This window comes from Aulonocara stuartgranti, assembly GCF_965226115.1.
Source record: "Aulonocara stuartgranti genome assembly, chromosome: 23".
NCBI lineage: Eukaryota > Metazoa > Chordata > Actinopteri > Cichliformes > Cichlidae > Aulonocara > Aulonocara stuartgranti.
In genome coordinates, this window is record NC_138958.1 from 23,915,302 (window position 1) to 23,938,849 (window position 23,548).

Sequence of the window (23,548 nt, forward strand, 5' to 3'; positions counted from 1 at the left end):
AACAAACAATAACAACAAAAAAAAAACGTAAAAGAGGCGTAAATGGTTAAAAAAAAATTGAGGGGATTAAAAAGCCGCAATCTAAAACGGAAATAAATGTTTTACATAATAATTTTATAAAATATTATCAGATTTTGTGTATTAAGTAACAAGAAAGAACAACAAATAAATTAGTTTTTTGTTATTTTTATACTGACTGGTAAGTATTATCTGAAAGAAGGAATTATAACCATAAAAACATTTATAATATATTTTTGCATTGTTGTAGGTGAAAAATAAAGTGAATAAATAATTACACAAATAGGCCACATATTATCCATATTTGTTCCCACTAATTTATTATTTGATATTTTTTGTATACGCTGAACATGTGCAGACAAGTACAACTTTAAAGATATTAAACAGATGCGTTTTGTGTGTATAAATATTTTGACAAATATGTAAAAATGTTTGATAGCCAGGAGTGTTCAATGATGGGCTGAATCATATTTATTTAAAAAGAAACGCGTTATTAATCTGCTTTGTTTTTAATGTTTTTCATACCTCGTTTTTAAATATAATGTATAAGCTAATTTACGTGTTAAATTAATTAGGGGTGTAGTGGTTTTGTTTTTTAAGCGGCATCCTTTGTTAGCAAGAGCTTTATTTTGAAAAGCCCAATGACCGGAAGCGCCTTTAAAATACGCTTTTGTTATCATGAGGTAGTAATGTGACTGGCGGTATCCCATATTTCCCGATAATATTAAATAATAACTGGCCTTTAAAACGTTCGCTTTAATATAGCGGACTTGTTGCTGTTGCATGCAGTCACCTTTAAACTCGAACCTGAATATGGGCTATGAAGCTTTCAAAAACAGTGGAGATGTCTAAACGGTGGAGATGCGTGGAGAAGGCTTTGCTGCTTATGAACTGCACATAATAAGAGGTGTAGCCGTGACAGTAAGGGCGTGGTAAGAGAGTAGCAGCGTTTTCAGGGCGTATAAGGAAGTTAAAGACTGGGGAGTAAAGGACAACAGGCTGTATTTGCAAAGCGCTCACTGTCGGAGTTTCTACTTTTAAAAATGCCCGGAAAGAAAGTTTGCATCGTTGGATCTGGAAACTGGTAACGTTTTTCTGTATCTTTTTGCCTCTTTTAGAAGTAGGAGTTCCCTTTTTTCAGCCAACTGAAAACTGATCGCTGATTTGGTCGTTTACTGGTTGCAAACCCGCTGTATTCATAATCTAATAGGCTTATCTTTACCTCTGTCCTGCACATCAGAAAGGAAGATCTGGAGCTGTTATTTACAGCCTTCCTCGATTGCTTCTAAAGAGCTGTTCGTGTAGTAGCATCCTGCTTTCTAAAATAAGGGTCTTGCAAAATAAAATCCATACACTCCTGTAGAGTACCTGTACGGAGTACCTGTGAGTACCTTTTGTGGTTCTAACTCTTGGGACTACAAAGAGTTCTCCCTTAAGGGCATGTTCCTGGAAGAAGTCCAATTCCAAGCCTAAGCATGCTTTTTTAGCCTTTTCAGGAACATGCCGTACTTTGTGTACTCACTTAATTCCCAGAGCTTCAACCTGTGGTTTTGGGTTAGGCTCAGTCCTGGCTCTCTAACCTGATCTTTGTCCCTCCCTCAGGGGTTCTGCCATTGCAAAAATTATCGGGCACAATGTCAAAGCTTCCAACCGCTTTGACCCAATGGTGAACATGTGGGTCTATGAAGAAATGGTTGACGGGAAGAAATTGACAGAGATCATCAACACCGAGCATGAAAATGTCAAGTATCTACCAGGCCACAAGCTGCCCAAGAATGTGGTAAGTGCAACAGTTACAGAAGCATCATCTGTAGATTATGCAGTCCGGTTTGCTAATTACCGCAATCTTGAAGCACACGACATTGCACCGATAAGATTGTTTAACTTTTTTAAAAGGAACAATGCAGTTTGACATGGTTCCAATACCATTGCTAATTTCCTGCCCTTGTCCCTTGTTGGTCTTTTACATTCACAATGCTCAAACAGCATAAAACTGCAATGCACTGTAATACACAGAGATACAATACATACACATACTGAAAAAATATAGCGTAAGAAAGATACATTAATAAATTAATACAATTAACCAACCTTTGACCTTTACTCTAAAAGATTTGATATCTGTAATCAAATTGATTTCAATTAGGAGTGTGTTTCATAGCTGCTGACCGTCCATATTTAGATCTGTGGTGTGGTATTTTACAGTTATGATTCACAATCCTCCTCTTACTGTTTTGTTATTGAATGCAACTAGAAAGACATCCTGGGGCCAGACTATTTATACACTCGAAAACTAATTTAAGAAAATACAAATGAGTGCATTATATTTCATTAAAATGTGAGAATAATGCCACCAAACTGGCTTTTGAGACATTATTTGCAGTCTTTGGTTGTATAAAGTTACCACATGCTTAATTATAGATCATTAAACTTGAGTTCAAACTGTCATAGAATATGAAAAATTAGAAAATATCATGGAATCTATAAATAACTAAGCTGCTGCAGTGGGTATGCAGTGTCATCTTTAAATAGTTCAGATTACGGTGCGCTCCTTAATAAGTTGGAGGTCAGAAATGTATTCTATGGAACACCCACCTTACTCGAACTTCCCACTCGGGAAGTCAGCGCAGACCAACATACCCAAAGTTACTAATCCAAGATGTTGGCACTGAACCTAAACTGTAGTAAAACTGTAAACTTTTAATCTGTGCTGTCACTGTTGTGTGTTTTTTGACTCACTCAGAGCACTTCTCAGGCTCTGTTTATGGCTGTGTGTTTTAAGTGCAAAAACATAAGAATTATGCTGAATTGCTAGTGATGTCTGAATAGCTCCACCTTGATAAGAATTTTTTTCAAACCTGTTCTTCCTGTTTTTTTTGGTTTTTCTGGAACGTGCTAACTCAGGAGAGACATAATTCCCAAGTTCCAACATCAAGTTCCAAGTGGAACGCTGCATTAGTCATAATTATCTTTGCATTATTCCTTACATGCTTATTAAATATTTACCAACGTTAATGAAAAACGATATACCGCAGATACATACTGCCGTAAATTAGCATTAAACTAGTATATATATCAGTGTACAGTGATATATACGGTTGTGGTCAGAAGTTTACATCCACTCGTCATGGGCATGAATATCATGGTCATTTGGGGCTTTTAATGATTTCTCTGACCTGCCGTTTTTCCAGAGTGGATTGAGTGTACAGCATACATCTTTAATCACTTAAAAAAAAGAATTGGGTGAAAAGTTTGAATTTATTTGGATTTTATACAGGGTCTGTTAGTCATGATTGATCATTGGTGATCATGACTGGGCCTTGGCTTTGTTAAGAATTTGTACAACCCTCAGCAACACATATTAAAAGATTTAAGTGAATACATGTATATATTTAAGTCTGTATGTATACTTTTGATCCTGTGTGGGTTAGAGGAAATCCAAAATGAAGTGTCTTGCATACTGGCACTGTATGATTTGGTTCTGTATGAGGACTAACATGCTGTTGTCGGCTCACTAGGTGGCTGTTCCAGACATCACAGAAGCTGTTAAAGGAGCAAAGATCCTCGTCTTTGTAATCCCGCACCAATTCATTGGGAAACTCTGTGATCAGATGAAACCTCACATCGCAGAGGGAGCTATCGGGATATCACTCATCAAAGTAAGACCCTGTGACTGTTCATGTCACATTTTCTGCCAGCATAAAAGGGGAAACAGTATCCTAACCACAGCTTCTTATTTTTCTGCGGTCATGGCATCATGAGTTTTTTGTATATAATACAATATAATACAGAGACAATCACATCCTGTATGTGTCACCATCATCTCAAGGCCAAAAGCCCATTCAGGGTAGAGGTTATGTTTTAAATAGTTGATTATTGTCATCCAGGGCATTGATGAGGGACCGGAAGGACTGACGCTAATCTCAGACATCATCCGAGAGAAACTACAGATTGACGTCAGCGTCCTGATGGGAGCCAACATCGCCAGCGAGGTGGCGGATGAGAAGTTCTGTGAAACCACCATCGGTTAGATACTTTGTACAGCACATGTGTAGATAAGTTGCAGAGGAGGTTTTGTGGTGGTCAGACAAGCTAGTGCACAGTTACTTCCTGTTTTAAGTGTTGCTGGAGCAATTTAGCACTCTATGTTTAATAAACTTCATTCACTACAGGAGCAAGAAATGAGGCAAACGGCCACATCTTCAAAGAACTGATGCAGACTCCCAACTTTCGCATCGCTGTCGTGCGGGAGAGTGACACAGTGGAGCTCTGTGGAGCCTTAAAGGTAAACGGATGTTTCCATAGTCAAATTCTCCTTGTATAATGGAAAACCTTAAAATGTTTGCACCCTTCCCCTCATGCATTACTAGAATATTGTGGCGGTCGGCGCTGGATTCTGTGATGGCCTCGACTGTGGCGACAACACCAAAGCGGCGGTAATCAGGCTTGGCCTGATGGAAATGGTTGCCTTTGCCAGAATTTTCTGCAAAGGCTCAGTGAGCTCTACAACCTTCCTGGAAAGCTGCGGCGTGGCCGACCTTATCACCACTTGCTACGGAGGACGAAACCGGAAGGTCGCAGAGGCCTTCGTCAGAACGTCCAAGGTGAGTCAGAGAGGACAGTCCATCGCAATTATTGTTTTTCAAATAAGAGGAATATAAGTTACAAAAATCCAAATCCAAAGGGTAACTAAATGTTAATTATTACAATGTAAATCAAATATCTACTATTAGTATTAAGAGGAAAAAATCAAAGTTATTGAAGTGCACTACTGTGCAGTTTCAAAGGTCTTTTTTTATATAAACATTTAGCTTTAACTGTTCAGGAATTACAGCTTTTTTCTTTTTACACATAGTGCCGCATTTTCTGAGACTCAAAAGTAATTAAACAGTTGACTGTTGAGCAGTTTCAGAGACATGTGAGTGTTGTTCACATTTGCATTTCACTCAAACTCTCGATATAATGTTAAAACAGATACTAATGTAAATGAGGGAGGTCATCACTAACCTGGGAAAAAAAAATCAGAGAGACAGCAAAAACTGTCGTAGTGTCCAAATCAACAATCTGGTTCAGCAACACCAAAAACCCTCAAAGCTCACAGAAGATAACTGAAGTGGATGATGACAGAATTATTTCCATCGTTGAGAAAAACATCTTAATGGCATCTAACTAAGTCAAGAACACTATAGAGGAGGTACTTATATCATTGTCAAAGTTTACAAGCAAAACGTGCCTTTATGAATCGAGATACAGAGAATTTACAGGTGGTTTGCACAAAGAACAATAAACCCAGATTAGACTTTGCCAGAAAACATCTTGAATAGCCCGCGCAGTTCTGGAAACTATGATGAACTTGTAGTAGAACAATAAAAAGAGAAAGGTGTGTATGATTAGAGAAGCAGCTCATGATCTGAAGAATACTACATCATCTATCAAACATTGTGGTGCTCATGGTGTGGTAAGGGCATGAACTGGTTCACTGGTGTTTATTGATGATGTGCCTACTGATAGAAGCGGCAGGATTAATTGTGAAGTGTACGAGGCTCTACTCCCTGCGAGGATACAACCAAATGCTGCAAAACTGTTCAACCCCAAGTTAAAACCCAAGAGTCTCACAGGCAAACAAATAGATCTTCAATAACCAAGTCAGTCACCTAATCTCAACTGAACCAAGCAGCCTTTCAGTTATTAAATACAAAACTGAGGGCAGAGAGACCCACAAACAACAGCAGCTGAAGGTGGGTGAAGTAAAGTTCTGGCAGAGCGTCTCGAGAGGAATTTCCAAGTATTAAAAACAATCCTTGTTGGTCCATGTTGGTTTCTACAATTGAGACTGAGCCTGTGAAAATCGGGGACTGTATTAAAAAGGAAAACAAAGTTTTGTTTTCTTTTAATGGCTGTTTTTTCTGAACATTTAATGCAAAAAAAACTTAAACCTCTTGAATTAAAGCTGGAAGTCTGGACTGATTCATTCAAAATCCACTGTTGAGGTGCACAGAGGCAAGACTACAAAAATTGCATCATTGTCCAAAAGGTCTATGGACCCAGCTGCACTTCATTTAACTCTTTCAGTCAGTCATGTTTTCCTTCAGACTTTAAATGGGGCTGCAGCATTTTTATCTTGAGGAAAAGTGGCCCCCGTTGGGTTTACTCTATGAATAATTGAAGTGTACACAGAGGTAGCGTGCACACGCTATCTTTGATTTGGGTCATGGACGCAGTGAAGGAAGAAGTTTAAGGGCTCTAACCAAATATTTGCTGGGCAGTCTTTATATCCCCCTCGCTCACAGCAGTGATCATCGCGGCTCAGTTCATCTCACTGTCGCCTTCTTAGTGACTTTTCTGCTAGATTTAGCTCCCTTTCAAAGCCCCTTAGAAGCAGTTTTGCTTGTCTGCTGCTTGCAGTGCTCACTCTCTGGAGACCAAAGAATGGTATCCGGGACAGCCCTGAAAAGCTTACTGCCATCAACACAATAGATCTCTATCTGTGTGTCCTTTTTGTCAACATACTTGGTTGCTCAGCCTACGCTTTTATGTTTGCTCATGCAGTCTATCGCTGAGCTGGAGGCAGAAATGCTCAATGGCCAGAAGCTCCAGGGTCCGCAGACCTCCGCGGAGGTCTACAAGATCTTAAAAAAGAGGGACATGGTCAACAAGTAAGTCCACTAATCCTTTTACGTACAGTTACGTCTTTGTTTTATTGTTTTATATTAGCAGAACCAGTTTCCAGTCTGCTGGGTACGCCTTCATTACATTAATGGTTCAAGTCGGGCTGAATATTTACTCTGGCTGTGCTCTTCGAAGATTGGGATCGAAGTTATAAATCACAATTATGTTCTTGAAGTTTTGGTATTACCGGCAGCATGAAATCTAAATGAAACTAATAAGAATTATCAGCATTCCTGCTATCTGTAATTACCTGCAAACTGCAGTATAAACAGCCATAGTCCACACAAGCGCACACACAAGTGTTTTCACTTATATCGCCTGATTACACCTCTGATTAGACCAGCAGCTGTGGGCTCATTTTTATCTTGAACCTGTCTCGGACAATAAAGGATATTAAAATCATTTATTTTTTATAGCCAGCAGCTTGTTTTGTTCCTGTTCCTTGACCTACAAACAGTTCATTTGCAGTGTCCTCACATCAACATGCAATAAACTTTGAGTCTCCTTCCTTCTGCAGGTTTCCTTTGTTCGCAGCCGTCTACCAGATCTGCTTTGAGGGCAGACAGGTGAAAGAGTTCATCACCTGTCTGCAGAACCACCCCGAGCACTTGTAAAGTAAACGGGGTCTGCAGACATGCTCACTGCTGCTCCTTCAGTAGAGATTTACTACCACTAGAGGGCGGAAGAGAATCATCAGAGAAACGCACAATTTAACAAAACGATGACAACCCAGGGCACTTCATATTATCTCCGTCAGTGTCATTTAATCATGGCTCATGCACAATATTTTCGCAGCATTTTATTATAAGTTTTGGGTTTTGCTTTTTTGCTTTTTACCAATTTTGCTTTTTTTTTTAAACGTTGTGTGGCGTTAATTTCATTTGAAACTGTGGCAGGGATAAACTACCATCAAAGGCAGACCACTCCATTTGTACTACTGCCAGAATCTGTCAGTAACTATTGTCGTATGTCACTACAGGATGTCTGTTTGTAACCTGAAAATCCAGCATATTCTTTTTTAACTCTGTATGTGGAGGTGGGTTTTTTTTTTTTTTTTTTTTCAATAAAACCATTCATAACAAAACAGTCTTGTCATTTCTTGTTGAAATGGGAAGCTGGTATCCTGTCCTGTGTCTGCAGCTTTGTGACTGAGTGGTGTTTTAGATCCCACCGTCAGTCTGTGTTGGGCTGAAAGTGATTCCCAGGAGAGCTGCAGTAACCCAGTGTGAGAGAGCAGATTAAAGAACAAACGCCGTCCTTGTCCCTACATTTCAACCCTGTTATAGGGCAGACCGGTGAAACCTTTGATATTCTTTCAACTGTCTATCTCCATCTGCTTCCCATCCCTGTTTATCTCTGTAACATGTCCATATAAGTCACATATTATGTCTCTAGTCTCTGTTTATGTATTTATTACCTTAAAGATACAATCTGTATTTTTTAAAGGATACTGAACTTGTAGATATGCACAGATTAGCGTGTAATTACATCTTCCAACAAACTGACGCATCCTCATAAATGTGTTTATGGGTGCCTGTAGCTCAGGACGTAGAGCAGATTCTCTGGTAATCAGAAGGTTGGTGGTTTGATCCCTGGCTTCTCCAGTCTGCATGCTACTGCCTGATAATAACCCCAAATTGTTCTCTGATGTGTGTGAAGGTTAGATAGGAAAGTGCTTGTATGAATGGGTGAATTAGGTAAGTTGTATAAAAGTGCTTTGCGTGCTCAGATAGATTAGAGAAGCGCTAAAGAATCAGTACATTTACATGCATGCATAGGAGCAGGTTTGCAGTTTATGGGAGCCACCACCATATTTTCATTATTGTTATTTTTTTTTTACATTTAAGTTTTTATTGATTTTGCAACATGTATAAGAGAGAGAGAAAAAACAAACAAACAAAAAACACAAGAAAACTGCTGGTGTGCACCCCTGCCCTTACAAGTCTAAAAGAAAGAAAAGAGAAACTAACAGTGGGTTCCAAGAGAAGAAACACAGAAATGGGCAAATAAAAATGACGGTAAAGTAACATTTGGACCGGTGGTCACAGTTAATAATCCTTCAGATTATGATAATATGGTCATGATTTCCTGTTTGCTTCAGATAGCTCCAAAAGTAGTCCCAATGTTCATCTTTATCTTCTGTATCGTTTTTAAGTTTATTCAGCATGGACTCATGGGAAGCAGTCTCTGCCATCCACCACCATATTTTAATAAAGCGGGCTGGAAGGACATCACCCTTTACACTAATGGTGTTTTATGTATGTAGCTTGAGACCAGCCACATACATATTGCACTAAAAGCTGAGGTGAAGGAATACCATCATAGGTTTCTGGTGTTGTGGACAGGCTGATACATTTATGCCTGCACCTTCTGACTCAAGATATGAAAGACCATACCCATGTTTTATCACAGGAGAAGGGGTCCCCTTCACCAACGAAACGAAAACATGAATGAAAGGTACAGCACCGGTTTCTTTGTAAAATGACCTCAAGCGTCAGCTTCAGAAATGAAATCAGGGTTTTAACAAATGAAAACATGTATAAACTTGCTTATTTATTTCTGATATTATTGTCACAGTAACTTATTGTCAGCAGATTAGATATGTGGCCCTCTCATTTCTGGACAGCTGAGAAGGAGCCTGCTAAACAACCATTTAAAAACTATAAGCTGTTATTAAGAGCTAACGTATGCCATATTAGGCTCAGGATACAAAATACCACTTTACCTTTGATAAACAGTTTGATTACGTTCTTAAATCATAATCATAACTTCATTCAGTAAGTGTCAGAGTCGAACAATGTTGTATCCACCTAAAAGAAAGTTTCACTAAGGTTGGTTAGCAGAGGCTAACAGTAGCTAACAGCGACAAAAACAGTAGCACTTACAGACATTTCAGCACATACTCAACAACTCACCTCAGAAGTTGGACTTCTTTTATAAAGTTTTACAGTCTCTAGAGTAAATAAAGGCAAACGCTTCTTATCAAGCATTGATAGCTGAGGTACAAGGCTAAAAGCCTTCCAAAGATGAGAAAAAAAAAAATCTACTATCAATTTACATCTAGCAGTGACATTTTTACAGACTAATGTGTTGAACAGTAACTTTGTCATGAATCGCTGTGCGGCAGGCAGGAGTTGGACCCAAAGTGCAGGACTCTCAGACTCAGGGAGGTGAACTCAAAACTCAGCTTTATTTGCTGGCAGGAAAAAAAAAAAAAAAAAAACCCACATACAAACTAATCTAAACTGGGAACTTGGAAAACTCACAGAGAGACACACAGGGAGATCCACACAGCATGAGGGACGACGTCACGCTGAACAGAGGGAGACGCAGACAGAAATACACAGAGGGTTAACGAGGAAAGTGGGAACACACGGGGAACACAGGTGACACTGATAATCATAACGAGACAGGGCGGGGTGAACTGAACATGACATGTACGGGTGTGAGAGTCACAAGGTAAACAGGAAGTGCACAGAGGTTCAGACAGGAGGAGAGAGAGCACGGGGAAAACACAGACATAACGGGCTGGGGAAACATGAAACAACCACAAAGGGGCACACAGGGGGTAAAAGCCATGAAGGGAAAACACTTAGGGAACACCACAACAGGGCAACTCAGAAAACATGGCCTAAGCAAGGAACAAAATACAAACATACAAGGAAACTAAGAACACTGGGCCAACATGGCCCAGGACCATGACAGTACCCCCCCCCCCCCCCCCCCCTCAAGGGCTGGCTCCAGACAGCCCAAACACAGAAAAACAAAACCAAACAGAAAACAACCCAGGGCGGGCGGCGGGGGCCCAGGACGGAGGGCTCGGAACAGAAAACAAAAGAAGAGCACAGCAAACACCGGAGCCCAAGAAAATAACCCAAACACAGAGCAGTTCAGGGGGCCGACCATGCGGAAGGCAACGGCGGAGACGTGGAAACAATTCAGGAGGCCGGCCGTGCGCAAGGCAACGGCGGCGACGTGGAAACAGTTCAGGAGGCCGGCCGTGCGCAAGGCAACGGCGGCGACGTGGAAACAGTTCAGGAGGCCGGCCGTGCGCAAGGCAACGGCGGCGGCGAAGGAGACGACGGAGCAGTTCAGGAGGCCGACCGCGCGGAAGGCGGCGGCGGCGGCGGCGCCGAAGGAGACGGAGCAGTCCCAGGCGTGCTGGCCATGGCCTGGTGGGCACAGGACCAGACGAGGCAGGGCCAGACGAGGACGAAGACTCGGAGGCAGGACCAGACGAGGACGAAGACTCGGAGGCAGGACCAGACGAGGACGAAGACTCGGAGGCAGGACCAGACGAGGACGAAGACTCGGAGGCAGGACCAGGCGGAGCTGCAGAGGCTGAGGCCGGACCAGGCGGAGCTGCAGCAGAAGCCCAAGCTGGACCAGAAGCAGAGGCAGAGGCTGGCCCAGGCATAGCAGAAGCACAGGCAGAGGCTGGCCCAGGCGTAGCAGAAGCACAGGCAGAGGCTGGCCCAGGCGATGACGAAGCGGTCGCAGATGGCGGCTGGACAGGCTCCTCGGGCCCTCCAGCTGATGCGGCGTGAGGCTGAACGGGCCCCTCGGACCCTCCAGCGGAGACAGGTGGCTGAACGGGCCCCTCGGACCCTCCAGCGGAGACAGGTGGCTGAACGGGCCCCTCGGACCCTCCAGCGGAGACAGGAGGCTGAACGGGCCCCTCGGACCCTCCAGCGGAGACAGGAGGCTGAACGGGCCCCTCGGACCCTCCAGCGGAGACGAGGAGGTGCTGGCCGGGCTCACTGGAACCCCCAGCGGACGAGGTAGATGGCGGCGTGGGAGCCGCGGAGTCCTGGATGAGCTCATCCGAGCTTCCAGCAGGAGCTGATGTAGAGCCAGAGAGGTTTGGGACCCCTGGCTGAATGTTAAGCCGAACAGAAGACCGTATTGCTATCGGGGACTGGGCCAATGGTTCAGGTGCGAGCTGAGCTACTGGAGATGCGGATGAGAGTGGGAGCTGAGCTACTGATGGTGGTGAAGTAGATAACTGCACGGGAGACTGAACTGAGGGCGTCTGCACTGGCACAGGGGACTGAACTGATGTCTGTTGTAACGGAGGTGGTGAGAGTGGAGTAGGCAGTGGAGTTGATGACTTCACAGGAGAATGAACCAGAGGTGAGTGCACAGGAGACTGAGCTAGAGGTGGAACACACATTTCATTTTTAACCGAACCCTCAGGACCCTTCATTTCAGTTTGTAGCTCACAACCATCTGAGTCTAAAACAGTCTTTGGATCCTTGGAGTTATTGAGCACAGAGACACCAATCTTCCTAGTTTCATGGATAGGCTCGAAAGGAACAGGAGTGACACAGTTTGAATGGCTCAATGGGCCAGAATAATTGTCCTTAAAATAAGCAGTTCTTTCATTTCCGGTGCCGCTTACACAACAAGCCGGCCCGGAATTAACAGTTTTTATTTCTGCAGGAGCCAAAAGAGTAGCTCCACCACTCACCCTAGCCGACTGTACAGGAAGAAATCCAGGCCCTCGCTGGGGCTGTGAATGCTGACGGGGTGTCTGCCGCTTCCCTGTTGAAGAGGGAGAAGGGCTGGCTGAAGGTGATGTGGGAAAACTCGGCTGCAGTTGCTCCTGCTGCGGTGTGGAAATGTTGGGTGCACTGGGGGGAACAATGATAATCCCCAGCATTTTATAAAATGCCTGTGCTGGCGTGAGCTGGTTGCTCGCAGGCTCATAGTATTCCTCGCGGTGCCGCCTCGGGTGCTTTCCTCGGGTCCGGGTCGCAGGCGTCAACAGTGGAGAGGAAACAGAAAAGTGAGTAGACGGGTTAGTGGCAAACGAAGACGACCGGAGGACCCCCAAGAACCAAGCGGGTCCCATCAAAAGCCAAGCGGCGCCTCCTCATTGAGTCCGCTGGATCCTTTTTGTGGTCGCGTCGTTCTGTCATGAATCGCTGTGCGGCAGGCAGGAGTTGGACCCAAAGTGCAGGACTCACAGACTCAGGGAGGTGAACTCAAAACTCAGCTTTATTTGCTGGCAGGGAAAAAACATACAAACTAATCTAAACTGGGAACTTGGAAAACTCACAGAGATACACACAGGGAGAGCCACACAGCATGAGGGACGACGTCACACTGAACAGAGGGAGACGCAGACAGAAATACACAGAGGGTTAACGAGGAAAGTGGGAACACACGGGGAACACAGGTGACACTGATAATCATAACGAGACAGGGCGGGGTGAACTGAACATGACATGTACGGGCGTGAGAGTCACAAGGTAAACAGGAAGTGCACAGAGGTTCAGACAGGAGGAGAGAGAGCACGGGGAAAACACAGACATAACGGGCTGGGGAAACATGAAACAACCACAAAGGGAGACGAGGGCTCATAAATACACAGAGGGGCACACAGGGGGTAAAAGCCATGAAGGGAAAACACTTAGGGAACAACACAACAGGGCAACTCAGAAAACATGGCCTAAGCAAGGAACAAAATACAAACATACAAGGAAACTAAGAACACTGGGCCAACATGGCCCAGGACCATGACAAACTTATATTATTTTGAAATTAAGCAAAACTAATTAGTTAACAAAGAACTAGCTAGCATAGTGGTATTTTGACTAAACTAAGATGCTTGCAAGCTTTAAATGATGTTGATGTTCAGTTTGAGATCTTAGCTTGATAGCATTAACATGTTTGCCAGTTAAAACTATAAATTATAGTTGAGGTTCATAGCGCTTTTACTTTTGCATGTGACAGTTTAAATTCAAAGGAATTACCAAAGGCGATACCAATAAACTAGATGGCCAGGCATTGTTTTTGTCAAAGTTACTGGAAACTCATTAGCGATTAATGAGTTTCCACTAATTTTTCCAGGACTGCTGAATGTCACCACCGACTGTCACCTAAACAATGGGTTAGATAAACAAAGAGATGTGCTGGCCAATCTTAGCACTTTCTCTTAGCCATAAGCAGTAGCTTATGCTAGCATTGTAAAATACCCTGAAGTTAACGTTAGATGGCGGCCCCTCCTTCAGCTTGGTTCTGCTCAAGCTTTCTTCCTTTCTAAAAGGGAGTTTTTCCTTCCCACTGTTGTGAAGCGCTTGCTCATAGGCACTGTGTGATTGTTGGAGTTTTCTCTCTTATTGTAGGGTCTTTACCTTACAAAATAAAACACCTTGAGGCAACCACAGTTTTGTCCCATCCTTAAAGATTCTGCAAATCGGCTGATTTTCTTCTCTGCTTCCCTGACATTCTTTGAAATTGTGTGTGTGTGTGTGTGTGTGTGTGTGTGTGGGGGGGGGGGGGGGTTTGTATTGGGGTTTTTTTTGTTTTAGAGGGTTTTTTTGCAATCTTATGGGTGCAAACATTCTGGATGAAAGATGTGCATGGAGATCTAAGTGGTCTTTATAAAGCTCCTGTAATCCATGATGGGAAAGGCACCAGTTTCAGGGGGTGCACAGTGGGTTGGGATAAGCTTCCACAGGTTCCCATGGGAGAGCCGGGTCTCACAAGTTGATGCCCTCATCTCCAAACAGCAACTGTCATCAGCTGGGTTTTGTGGGAACCCTGAGACTCTTGCGGTGGTTTGACAGAAGCCCAGATTCCTTGGTTCAAAGAGAAAGCTCACCTTCAGATGAGACCCGAGCTTGAAAGAAGAGCTTAATCACCACAGTGGATACAGACGTACACTGTCTGAAAGTGAGAAGCCCTTTGGACAGCGGAGGACAGCAACATCATCGAGTCAGTCTGGGAATCCATCAGGTTCTGGAAGCTTCTGCTATAGCCAGGTTATCCATTGGTTGATAACAGGTGTGTAGTTATACTCACATGGATCTGCATGAAACCAAAGCCTGCCTCATTTTGAATTGGTCAAAAAACGTGGAAACAGAAATCTTGCAGAGATTCCCATAAATATACAAATATCTGTTGATAGAGATATGATATGACTCCTTTATCTTATTGACTCTTCAAGATAAAATATTAAGAATTACCTTTTGAGCTGCAGGAAAAAGTGAGTAACTCCACATCAGATTGATCTTCTCTGTTGACAGCTTAGTGGGAATCAACTGTACCAAGTATACTGATGAAAATCCCTCCCCATCACGAAGAGCTGGCTGATTAATACATTGTGTATGTTTTGCTCAACTTGTGTGAAAGGTGGAATTTAAAAACAGCAATTTGTGGTTTTAGTGGGAGTTGCACGCACCAGTTAAATAACAAAGAGACTACTTTGTACAGAAGAAATATTCCACATAAAAGCTGTTGACAGTGCTGTTTTGTTATAATGAGATTTTGCAGTGTTTACATTTTTTTACAAGTACCACAAACTAAATCACATTTATCTCCATTCTGAAGAGTTAGAGAGAGCTCTGAGTCCCCCCCCCCCCCCCCCCCCCCAAAAAAAAAAACAAACAACAAAAAAAAGCAAACCTAAGGATAAATTGAATATATGGTATCTGAAGCCACCAAATGACAAAGTTAATGCCCTCAACATAGTGCTGTATTTTGCTGCACACTTCACCAAAGAGTTGCTGGAGATCATAAACTACATAGAAAGCCTCTGTGACATTGGCATCTTGGTTTTATGGAGACAGAAGCTAACAAACTCTGTTAGGACAGGGCGGCGACTCCTGGCGACCGCAGGTCACTGGGGAAAAATAGTTATTATACCCTAACTTGCTGGTGCGACCCCTACATGTTAGCAAACACTCACCAAAAACTCGCTGAACAGTAGTGAAACTGTGTGCTGCAAAGTAGAAAGACAGTCTGTTTGTCTTCAAAGTAGATGTTTGAAACATCTTAGTTTTACTTTTACTCTAAAAGTGAACTTTATTTAATTCCAGTTTGCACCTGACTTTTTCAGGTTTCACCTCTGCTCGGCAAGTATTTGGTGACTATTTCCAAGTTGCCGTCTTCCATGCAAGCGACAGGCAACTGGGCCAAGTGACCAAGTGAACTTGGTGCAGCACCCTCTTTGGACTGTTTCTAGGCCTGTGAATGAGACCTTAGCAAGCTGAATCTTTAGACTGTATAGATGTAATATATTCATTTCAGTTCACTTTTATTTATATAGTGTCATATCACAACAACAGTTGCCTCAAGGTGCTGTATATTGTAAGGTAAAGACGCTACAATAATACAAACAAACTAGAGAAAACCCCAACAATCAGACATCCAACTATGAACAAGCACTTTGGCAACAGTAGGAAGGAAAATATCCTTTTTAACAGGAAGAAGCCTCCAACAGAACCAGCTAATCTCATGCATATTACAGTAACTGAATTAACAGATGGGATTATTTTAGGGAAAACAGAAATTCCAAAGGTAGCTTAAACTCCAAATTTCATTCTACTTCCAAACATGTTAGGCTTCCTTCTCATTCCACCGCAAAGCTTCCCTTTGGATTTGGCGTTGTGGTTACGACCAGAGTGATCATAAAGCAGTCAGCTCAGCCGTATGCTGCAATAAGTTACAGCTCTTTCGGCGTTACCTATGCAGATTGTCCTTTATCAGGGGGACATTCTGTAATTGAAATACCAGGAGATCCCAGAGGCCCTGATGTGCTGCAACACTGACAGGATAGAACATAAATACAAATTTGTGTAGACGTTGATATAAACCACATGCCGTTAAACTATGACAAAGTGGCACAGTGGCTAATTTACATATAAACATTGGAAAACATATTGAATCTGATCAGATTGCCGGATTCCCGTGCATGGGCGGCTGGTTCAAATTTCCCTCTGAGGAGCAGGAAGTGGCTTTGTGCATGGCCCACGCTACACTGACAAGTTGGAATGCCACTTCAATGTTATTCGCAGCTGCGCTGGGAACCCGGCAATGTCCCCTTTCACATCAGTGGCCCCTACCAAGCATGTAAGCGTGGACCCCGAGAGGGACACAAGAGCGGCACATACGGTAAAGATTTCAACTTCCACAAATCACATGCAATGTGCCGTTTGCGCTGAAGTCAGCTTCTCCGAGTCCAAGGGAGATCGAGTTAAGGAGGTTTAGCTGAACGGGATGTAATGCAGGAAAGAAAACAGGGACTGTGTCAGCTCTTTGTCTACTCAGATATACAATATACTGTAGTGATGAATTGCGGTTACTCTCTTGGTGCTGTTTTGTAGATTTACATGCAGACTGATAGTATTTCAGATTTAATCGAAGAGCTCTTTTCCTATTTTGAAAGTAGAAAAAAAAACAAGACTGGGCTTCCTGCCAAGACTTTATTGTAAAGATTAAATTAATTTCATTGAGTTATGGTCAGTAATTTCCTGATATGGATTGCTTTCCATCTCATCTCTGTCCATCTCCCCCCTGGCTGTTGCAGAGAATCGATGGCTGTCTAGAGGGAGCGAGGGGCAAACCATTTCTTGTGGCAATTTTTTTCCCCCGCTCTTCTTTAGGTAAGGAGATGTGACAGCCAAACAAAACCTACACAAACAGACCTTGTGTTTTCACCCTATGTTTGTATGCAGTGCCACAGCCAGGCGTCCTGCCAAGCTCTTAACCCCCCACCCCCCCTGCCAAAAAAGACAAACCAAAGCAACCGCAGGCACCACTGCCTTCATCCACCCCTGTCCCCCCTCTTTTTTCTTCAGAGTGCTGGCAAACACAAAAGGAGGCAAAGAAGCAGAGCCTGGGTGCAAGTCCCCATGAATGTGCAGAGATTAAGCCGAGGCGGTGATGAAGTCGGCCGGAGAGAGGTGAAGGATGAGGAGGAGGATTTGAGGAGAGGAATAGGAGTGGTTGTTATTCCGCGGACAAGATTCAGTGCCCTTTGCCATTGAGCCAGCGCCAGCTGGGACGAGGAGTGGCATCCTATGCTTTCTTGCTTTCGGATTTTCTCTCCGCTGCTCATGTTTTCAATGAGAGCATTGTATGAGCCGGAGGAAGGATATGAGGTCCCATTTGGCTGTCATTGACATGTAAAAAGAGTGTGGCGGTGACAGCTGATGGGATCAGTGGCCTGTAATTATCTGAGACTAGACTCTCACCCCTCCATGTCAAACACACACACATGCAAAAATGTAGGAGTGTCCACATATGAAGATGTAAAGGCGAGATTAAAAATGATGAACAGGACCAAACGGCAGAGGCTTGTCTGCCCTTAGGTAATTTTATGAGTTATCTATTAGCCTACGTGTGAGGTTTCACCTTGACGCGAAGCTTGGGTGCTATAAATCTAAAGGCGTTAACCATGTGGTCTGGCCCGGGGTGGCCCAGATATGTTTAAGAAATAGAAATAAATGCCACAGGGCTCAGGGGAGAACGTTTGACGCAAAACTGAGATGTTTATCCACAGGAGACACAGGTGTGACAAACCAACTGTGAAGAACAGCCGTTACACCACATGAGTCACATCTGGAAAATAGTGTGATGTGGTGCGGAGTGCCTTAATGTGCTTTTTGTTTTGTTTTGGGATTTTTTTTTAAAATCGATATCATCCAGAAAGTACAACATTAACGAACATTAGCCGCCTCCATCATCACTGCTTGCTGACTGATTTCCATTTTAGTGGTCTTGGTTTTGCATAGTTTAGAAATATAAAAAAAAAAAAGAAAAAAAAGAAAAAAAAAGAAATATAGACTGTTTAAACCATTACCTGTGTATAATATTAAGGATTTTTGCTCTTCTTTAAATAAAGTAATAGCTGAATTCCTCAGCAACATACAAGGTTAAAAAATGAAGGAAAATGTAAAGTACCACAAAACTGCAATTCCTCATATGGCCACTGGAGGCTTGTCACAAAAGTGAGTCAGTCAGACCACGTGACTTTCGCGCGTTGCATTGTAGGTACGAGTGGCAGCAAAATGAAAACACTGCATGAAGCGCTAGCATTTCCAGCACCGATAACCATTAATTTAGCAGTTTTAATCCCTACCTGCATTTTATTTGCCCCCAAAACAGTTATGTACAAAACGAAGGAGAACATGGCAGGTCCGTACAAAGACAGACTTGACGAAAAGGCCAAAAAAAAAAAGGTATGAAGAAAAAATCAAAGGAGTGAAAGAGTTAGACCCATACGAGCATACAGACTGGGCTAAAGACGTTAGCGTGCTGCCCAGCTTTCATCACGCTCATATTTATAATTATATGTTCCTAAGTGTGAGTGCATACACTCAAGAAGTGTTTAGTAACTTCAGATCCCTGCAACAAGCCCAGTTTCAGTTTACCGACGGATGGGTACAGGACACTGACATGTTCCGAGTAGCCAGATATGTAGGTGGACACCAGGTTTTATTGTAAGTGAAGGGCAACCCCTTAAAAAAACGGACAGAGCAGTGGAGTAGCCAAGGCAATAGAACAATATAAAACTCTATTACTAAAATATAATTTATTTCACAAAAAAGATTAAAAACAGTTAAAAACACCCCTGGCCAGGGAGAACACACAGTAAAAACATAAAAACAACATTAAAAGTCCAGTGGTGTCAGCCACAGCATTAAAATCCACTAAAATCGGAGCGGGGCAAAGAATACCCGGCGGTGTCCCCGAATCGCTGTTAGCTGCTACTAGTATTCACTGTTGTACCAGAATTGTACTCAGTCGCACACAGTTTGCATTAAAGACGCCTGCATGATTGCAAACACTCACCAATAGTCACCAAACAGCCCTTTGAAATGTCTTGTTTGCAGCAGTCAAGGGCAACTTTTGCTCTAAAGGCAAATGTTCTCCCTCTTACTACAGTTTGCTGAGTAAATTGTGTTTGCAGACAAGTTGGTGTGTTCCATGCAAACTCCAGGAGACTAACAACCTGCTAGCAATCAAATCTATTGCAAGGAGGTTTACAGGAACACCTATTTTTCCTGAACGACTAGATTTTACCAAATGATCTCTGGATCTGTGTGACTCTTTTGTCAGTCGTCCATCTCTGGGCATGCTCAAGTCAAATCGCAGTTAAAACTTTGTGTTAGTTCCAAAGCCTTTTATAGCCGTCCTTTTTGAGGTTTTGGATGAAAACCTGAAAACTGTTTGAAAAGGGACGATGTTACTCTCATTTGGACAACCATTCGTAAAAAGAGAGCTTAAGATAGAAAAGCCATAGCTGGCATCTTCATGACCTCTCTTCAGCTGGCCTGTTTGCTCCATAAAACTGTGTAATCGTTTCCAAACATACCACATAAATGACTTGATTTATACCGCAAAACTTACCACCATGGGTTTGCTGCTTGACAACAAAGCAAAAAGAAAAAGAATTTAGGAAAATAGAAATATTTTTCTTTCCTTATGTCAAGATAAGAACACATCAGAACGAGTGGAGGAGGCAGATGTGGAAGACAGGATGTGATTTAGGAAGGAGGAGCAGATTCGGTCAGTGTTTCTTCACGAGATAAGCACGCACAGGTGTTTACATACGCACATACACGCACACACGGTGCACGCGTATACTGCAGACTCCACCTGTCAGCCACTCAGGTTCATGAGGAACCTGTAAAAAGCTCAGAATAACAGGGGAGATATTTACACTGTCAGCAAAAATAAAAGCTAACATTTACCTAATTATGCAAATTCAAGTCTACAAATGCTAATATTTCAAATTCAAATCTAGCAAAAGACATTTCTCTCTTCACTCCAGATTCAATAAATAAATCACAAGCTTCCAATTATCCAGTCAAAGATTTCTATTATGAAAAGCTTAATGAAGAAGATACGGTGGTTCTTGTATTATTAACCCTCTCCTTGATGCTGATCAGCGTAACACCATGCTGCTCTTTATCCCATTAGCTCCTGACATTTAGGTTTAATTGAATGCCTGTGATTGCAGGATGGCCGGGGATCTCACTCTTTCTTGTGTGCTCTGCCTTCAAAGCAGCTCAGAAATCTTTTTAGGTGTTTTTGTGTGTGCATGCGTGTGTGTGTGCGCGCGCATGAAGTCATTTATCTTCCAGCTCCCCACCGCCCCGGCGTATTGCAATGTCGTCAGCTCACTCCATCTTCTTCTGCCTCCGCCGAGTGAACAATGTTGCAATGCAGTGAGCTTACGGGGCAAGAATGCGACAAACAGAATGGAATTGCTGCAGAAATTATTGCATTTGAGACCGCAAGGAATGTAGCAGAGACGGGCTGAAAGCAGACCATTTGTTCACAGCGGTTAGGGATGAGAAGCGGTGGGCGGTCGTGCTGAAAAACATGGAACCCCGGCTTATTTCAAGCAAATGCACTTTGTGTTTTTGGTGCATCCTGCAAAAAATCAGTAAAACAAACCGAATTTAAGGAGATATAGCACGAGAGATGAGGTTAATACAAGTGGCAGGGCTGCTCTTTGAGCCTCGGATGGGTGGCAGCGAAGGAATGCAGACTCTCTGAGGAGTGCCCTGCAGAGAGGGCAATGAAAAGCAGAGTGCTGGTGGTGGCTCGCGGCCGGCACAGAGAAGTATACTTGGCAGTGAAGCCGAGAGTCATGTGCCTCCATTTAAATGAGAAGGAAAGAGAGGCAGGGAAGGGGAGGGAGAGAAATACAGGCTGAGCTAAGAGGCTGGGGAGTCCGCCAAGCCAAGACACTTGAGGAATGCAGAAGCAGGCCTCTCTTTGCAGTAATGCCATTACTGCTGTCTGAGTCAGGCAAACAGCTCTTCCAGTCCAGTCAGCAAGTCTCGCAGCCAGTGTAAACACATGACAGGTAACACCTGAAAGCCAAGCAGAGAGAGGTGAATCCTGGGAAAGAAGCTCCTCTTTAAGAGCTTCCCAGCAGTATAGTGTTTCTCTTTTATATTCTGAGGAACCATCCATGTGTTTGCACATTTCTGTATGTGTGTGTGTGTGTGTGTGCAAGGGCGCGCTCTGTGTGGTGTGACTCCTCCGGCCCTGGCAGTTAGTTAATAAACGCAGGCCTGTCAACAGCTGCTGCTGATGTAATGTGGAACTTCTCCTCACTCTCCTTATCCTCCCGCCCCACCACGCCTCCCCAGCTCCCTCCTGCACCAGCACCAGCACCACCACCCTCCCTCCCTTCTATTTACAAGTCTCACTGGGTGTTGCTGCAGACTTCCAGAGCTGGCAGCACAGATAGTGTTGTGTGTTTGTGTGTGTGACTTCCCTCCTCCCCCCCCTCTGTGCAACACTTCCAGGGGAATTTACAACAGCATGTTTTCAGCTGCCATCAAAGAAAGGTCCACATCATCAGGTTGTCTTCCTAGCCAAAACACTCCTGACAGTCTGGGAGCTGCAGACCTGTTGAGTGGAGAGGATCCGGCTGGCGCAGAGTAAGTTTGGATTCCTGCTTGTTTGTCTTCTGACATTATGGGAAACTGAGCAGTTTAAACCTTCATTGGGCTAGCTGACTAATATCAGCTAGTGCCAATTTGATGTTTAACTCAATTTGTATTGTTTTCTCCTGTAGTAGTAATAGTAGCTCTGCAACATGAAAGTTTTTTATTTTGCTGTTTTTATTCATTTAAATGGAACTCTTACTTTAAAACTCCAAGATTAATCCATGAAGCTGACAGTTGAGCTTTTATGGGCTAATTATAGTATTTACAGTAATGTTTCCTCTGTCTTATATTATGCAAATTAATGCAAAGTCTGTGGAAAGGTAGTTAAAATAGTTTTAAAAAGGCCAGTTAACTTGTAATTAGTACCTGAAACCCCAAAAATGTAAATGCTTTGTGATTTAGCTGGTTGTAAGAAGCAATTTCAAGATTTCAGAACAAAATTTAGCCAGCTATTTACTAAGCTAATTAGCTTTGTAAGTAAGCCCAGTTGAATCTGTGATTGCTATCCACTACTTATTTGCCACCCAGCATGTAGCCGTATGAGTAATTGGCTAATTTCTTCTTCTTCTTTTTTTCAAAATGAAATAAAAATAAATACACTTTTGAGAACTGCTTTTTGCTGTTGGGAAGTCAAAATTTCAGGTTAGCATCTTGCTACAAATGAGCTAGTCTATTAATTAGCCTATGCAATTAGCAACTAGGCTAGCTAATTTGTAGCTAGGATAATTAGCTGAGCGAGGAATGTCAAGCTAAAATAAAAATGCTGTTTAGATCAAAACATGTTTAGTAACATTTTAGCAATGCGCTAATTGGCAAATCATTTAGCTAAAGAAAGAGCTAGTAAAGTTGTTTTTTACAATATTTTTTGTGATGTTTAAAAATATGAAATTACTGATATGTAAAATTGCTAGATGTTGGTGTGCAAATAGATATAAAGGCTTGTATTACTGTGTTTGTTTGTTTTTTAAATAAAACAATATCAAAGAGGTGATTTAATTTAATTCTGAAATATTAAAATTGCTTGATTACAACTAGCTCAAGCAGATTTACAAAGAGTCTACATTTATTACAACTGTCATTTTAAAAAGCATTTTTATAATATATATTTGTGGAATTTATGTAACGTAAAGCAGACTAATCATTACTGTAAACAGCTCAAATTAGCCTAAAAACAAAAAGTGATAAACTCATAAAAAGACATGAATGTGTTTGGTTTTCACATCCTTCTTTGAGAGAAAATGCACATTGGAAAACATCCGCATAGATAAACATGCACAAAAACGCTGTTGTTTCTCAAGCTGTCAGCAGAAGCCTGCTGATGAAATGCATGTGTTCAGTTTTTCAGCAAGCTGCCCATCGCATGATGCTCGCATACCAAGCTGAGAAGGGGGCACAGTTGTGTATTTTGATAACGCTTGGAAAATTCCTCTGCCCTCTCTTGGCATGCTGCATCACTACTGGGCCTTTGGAGAATATTTTTCTGGCTTTTTTTCTACCTGAAGCACTATCATGAGAGAGTTCAGTGGAGAGTCACGCTGCTGAAGCACGCTGCAAGTCCCCCAGCAGGATGTTCAGTTAACTTTTTTTTTTTTTCCAGGATGTGTATGTAAAATGTCCTACGCATCTGGTGGGATAATCGCAGGGAATTGCAGGGACTCCCC

At 42.7% G+C, this 23,548-nt stretch overlaps 2 protein-coding genes across 6 annotated transcripts in view; both read left to right on the plus strand.

Moving 5' to 3' along the window:
* Nucleotides 1-692: 692 nt before the first annotated feature.
* Nucleotides 693-7,771, plus strand: LOC309701047 (glycerol-3-phosphate dehydrogenase 1-like protein). Its single transcript, XM_082525018.1, has 8 exons — nt 693-1,102; nt 1,621-1,798; nt 3,537-3,677; nt 3,906-4,044; nt 4,191-4,303; nt 4,389-4,622; nt 6,568-6,674; nt 7,205-7,771. Exons 1-8 carry the CDS (start codon nt 1,062-1,064, stop codon nt 7,299-7,301), a joined length of 1,050 nt encoding a protein of 349 aa, XP_082381144.1. The 5' UTR covers nt 693-1,061; the 3' UTR covers nt 7,302-7,771.
* A 13,047-nt stretch (nt 7,772-20,818) lies between these two features.
* Nucleotides 20,819-23,548, plus strand: part of LOC309700519 (nck-associated protein 5-like) — a 188,052-nt gene continuing 185,322 nt past the window's right edge. For 2 of the 5 annotated variants that reach the window (XM_082524102.1, XM_082524101.1), the window contains exon 1: nt 20,819-21,878. In XM_082524102.1, the coding sequence (XP_082380228.1) occupies nt 21,760-21,878 (119 nt within the window). In that variant the 5' untranslated portion in view covers nt 20,819-21,759. The remainder of the gene's footprint in view (nt 21,879-23,548) is intronic. The other 3 variants (XM_082524097.1, XM_082524103.1, XM_082524104.1) reach the window with 2 other exon arrangements.

Bases quoted from the DNA above. Each gene is read 5' to 3' on its own strand.
- LOC309701047 (XM_082525018.1), top strand. From the start codon at position 1,062: ATGCCCGGAAAGAAAGTTTGCATCGTTGGATCTGGAAACTG. The intron at 4,045-4,190 runs GTTAGATACTTT...CATTCACTACAG, and splicing joins GTTCTGTGAAACCACCATCG to GAGCAAGAAATGAGGCAAAC. The intron at 4,623-6,567 runs GTGAGTCAGAGA...TTGCTCATGCAG, and splicing joins CCTTCGTCAGAACGTCCAAG to TCTATCGCTGAGCTGGAGGC.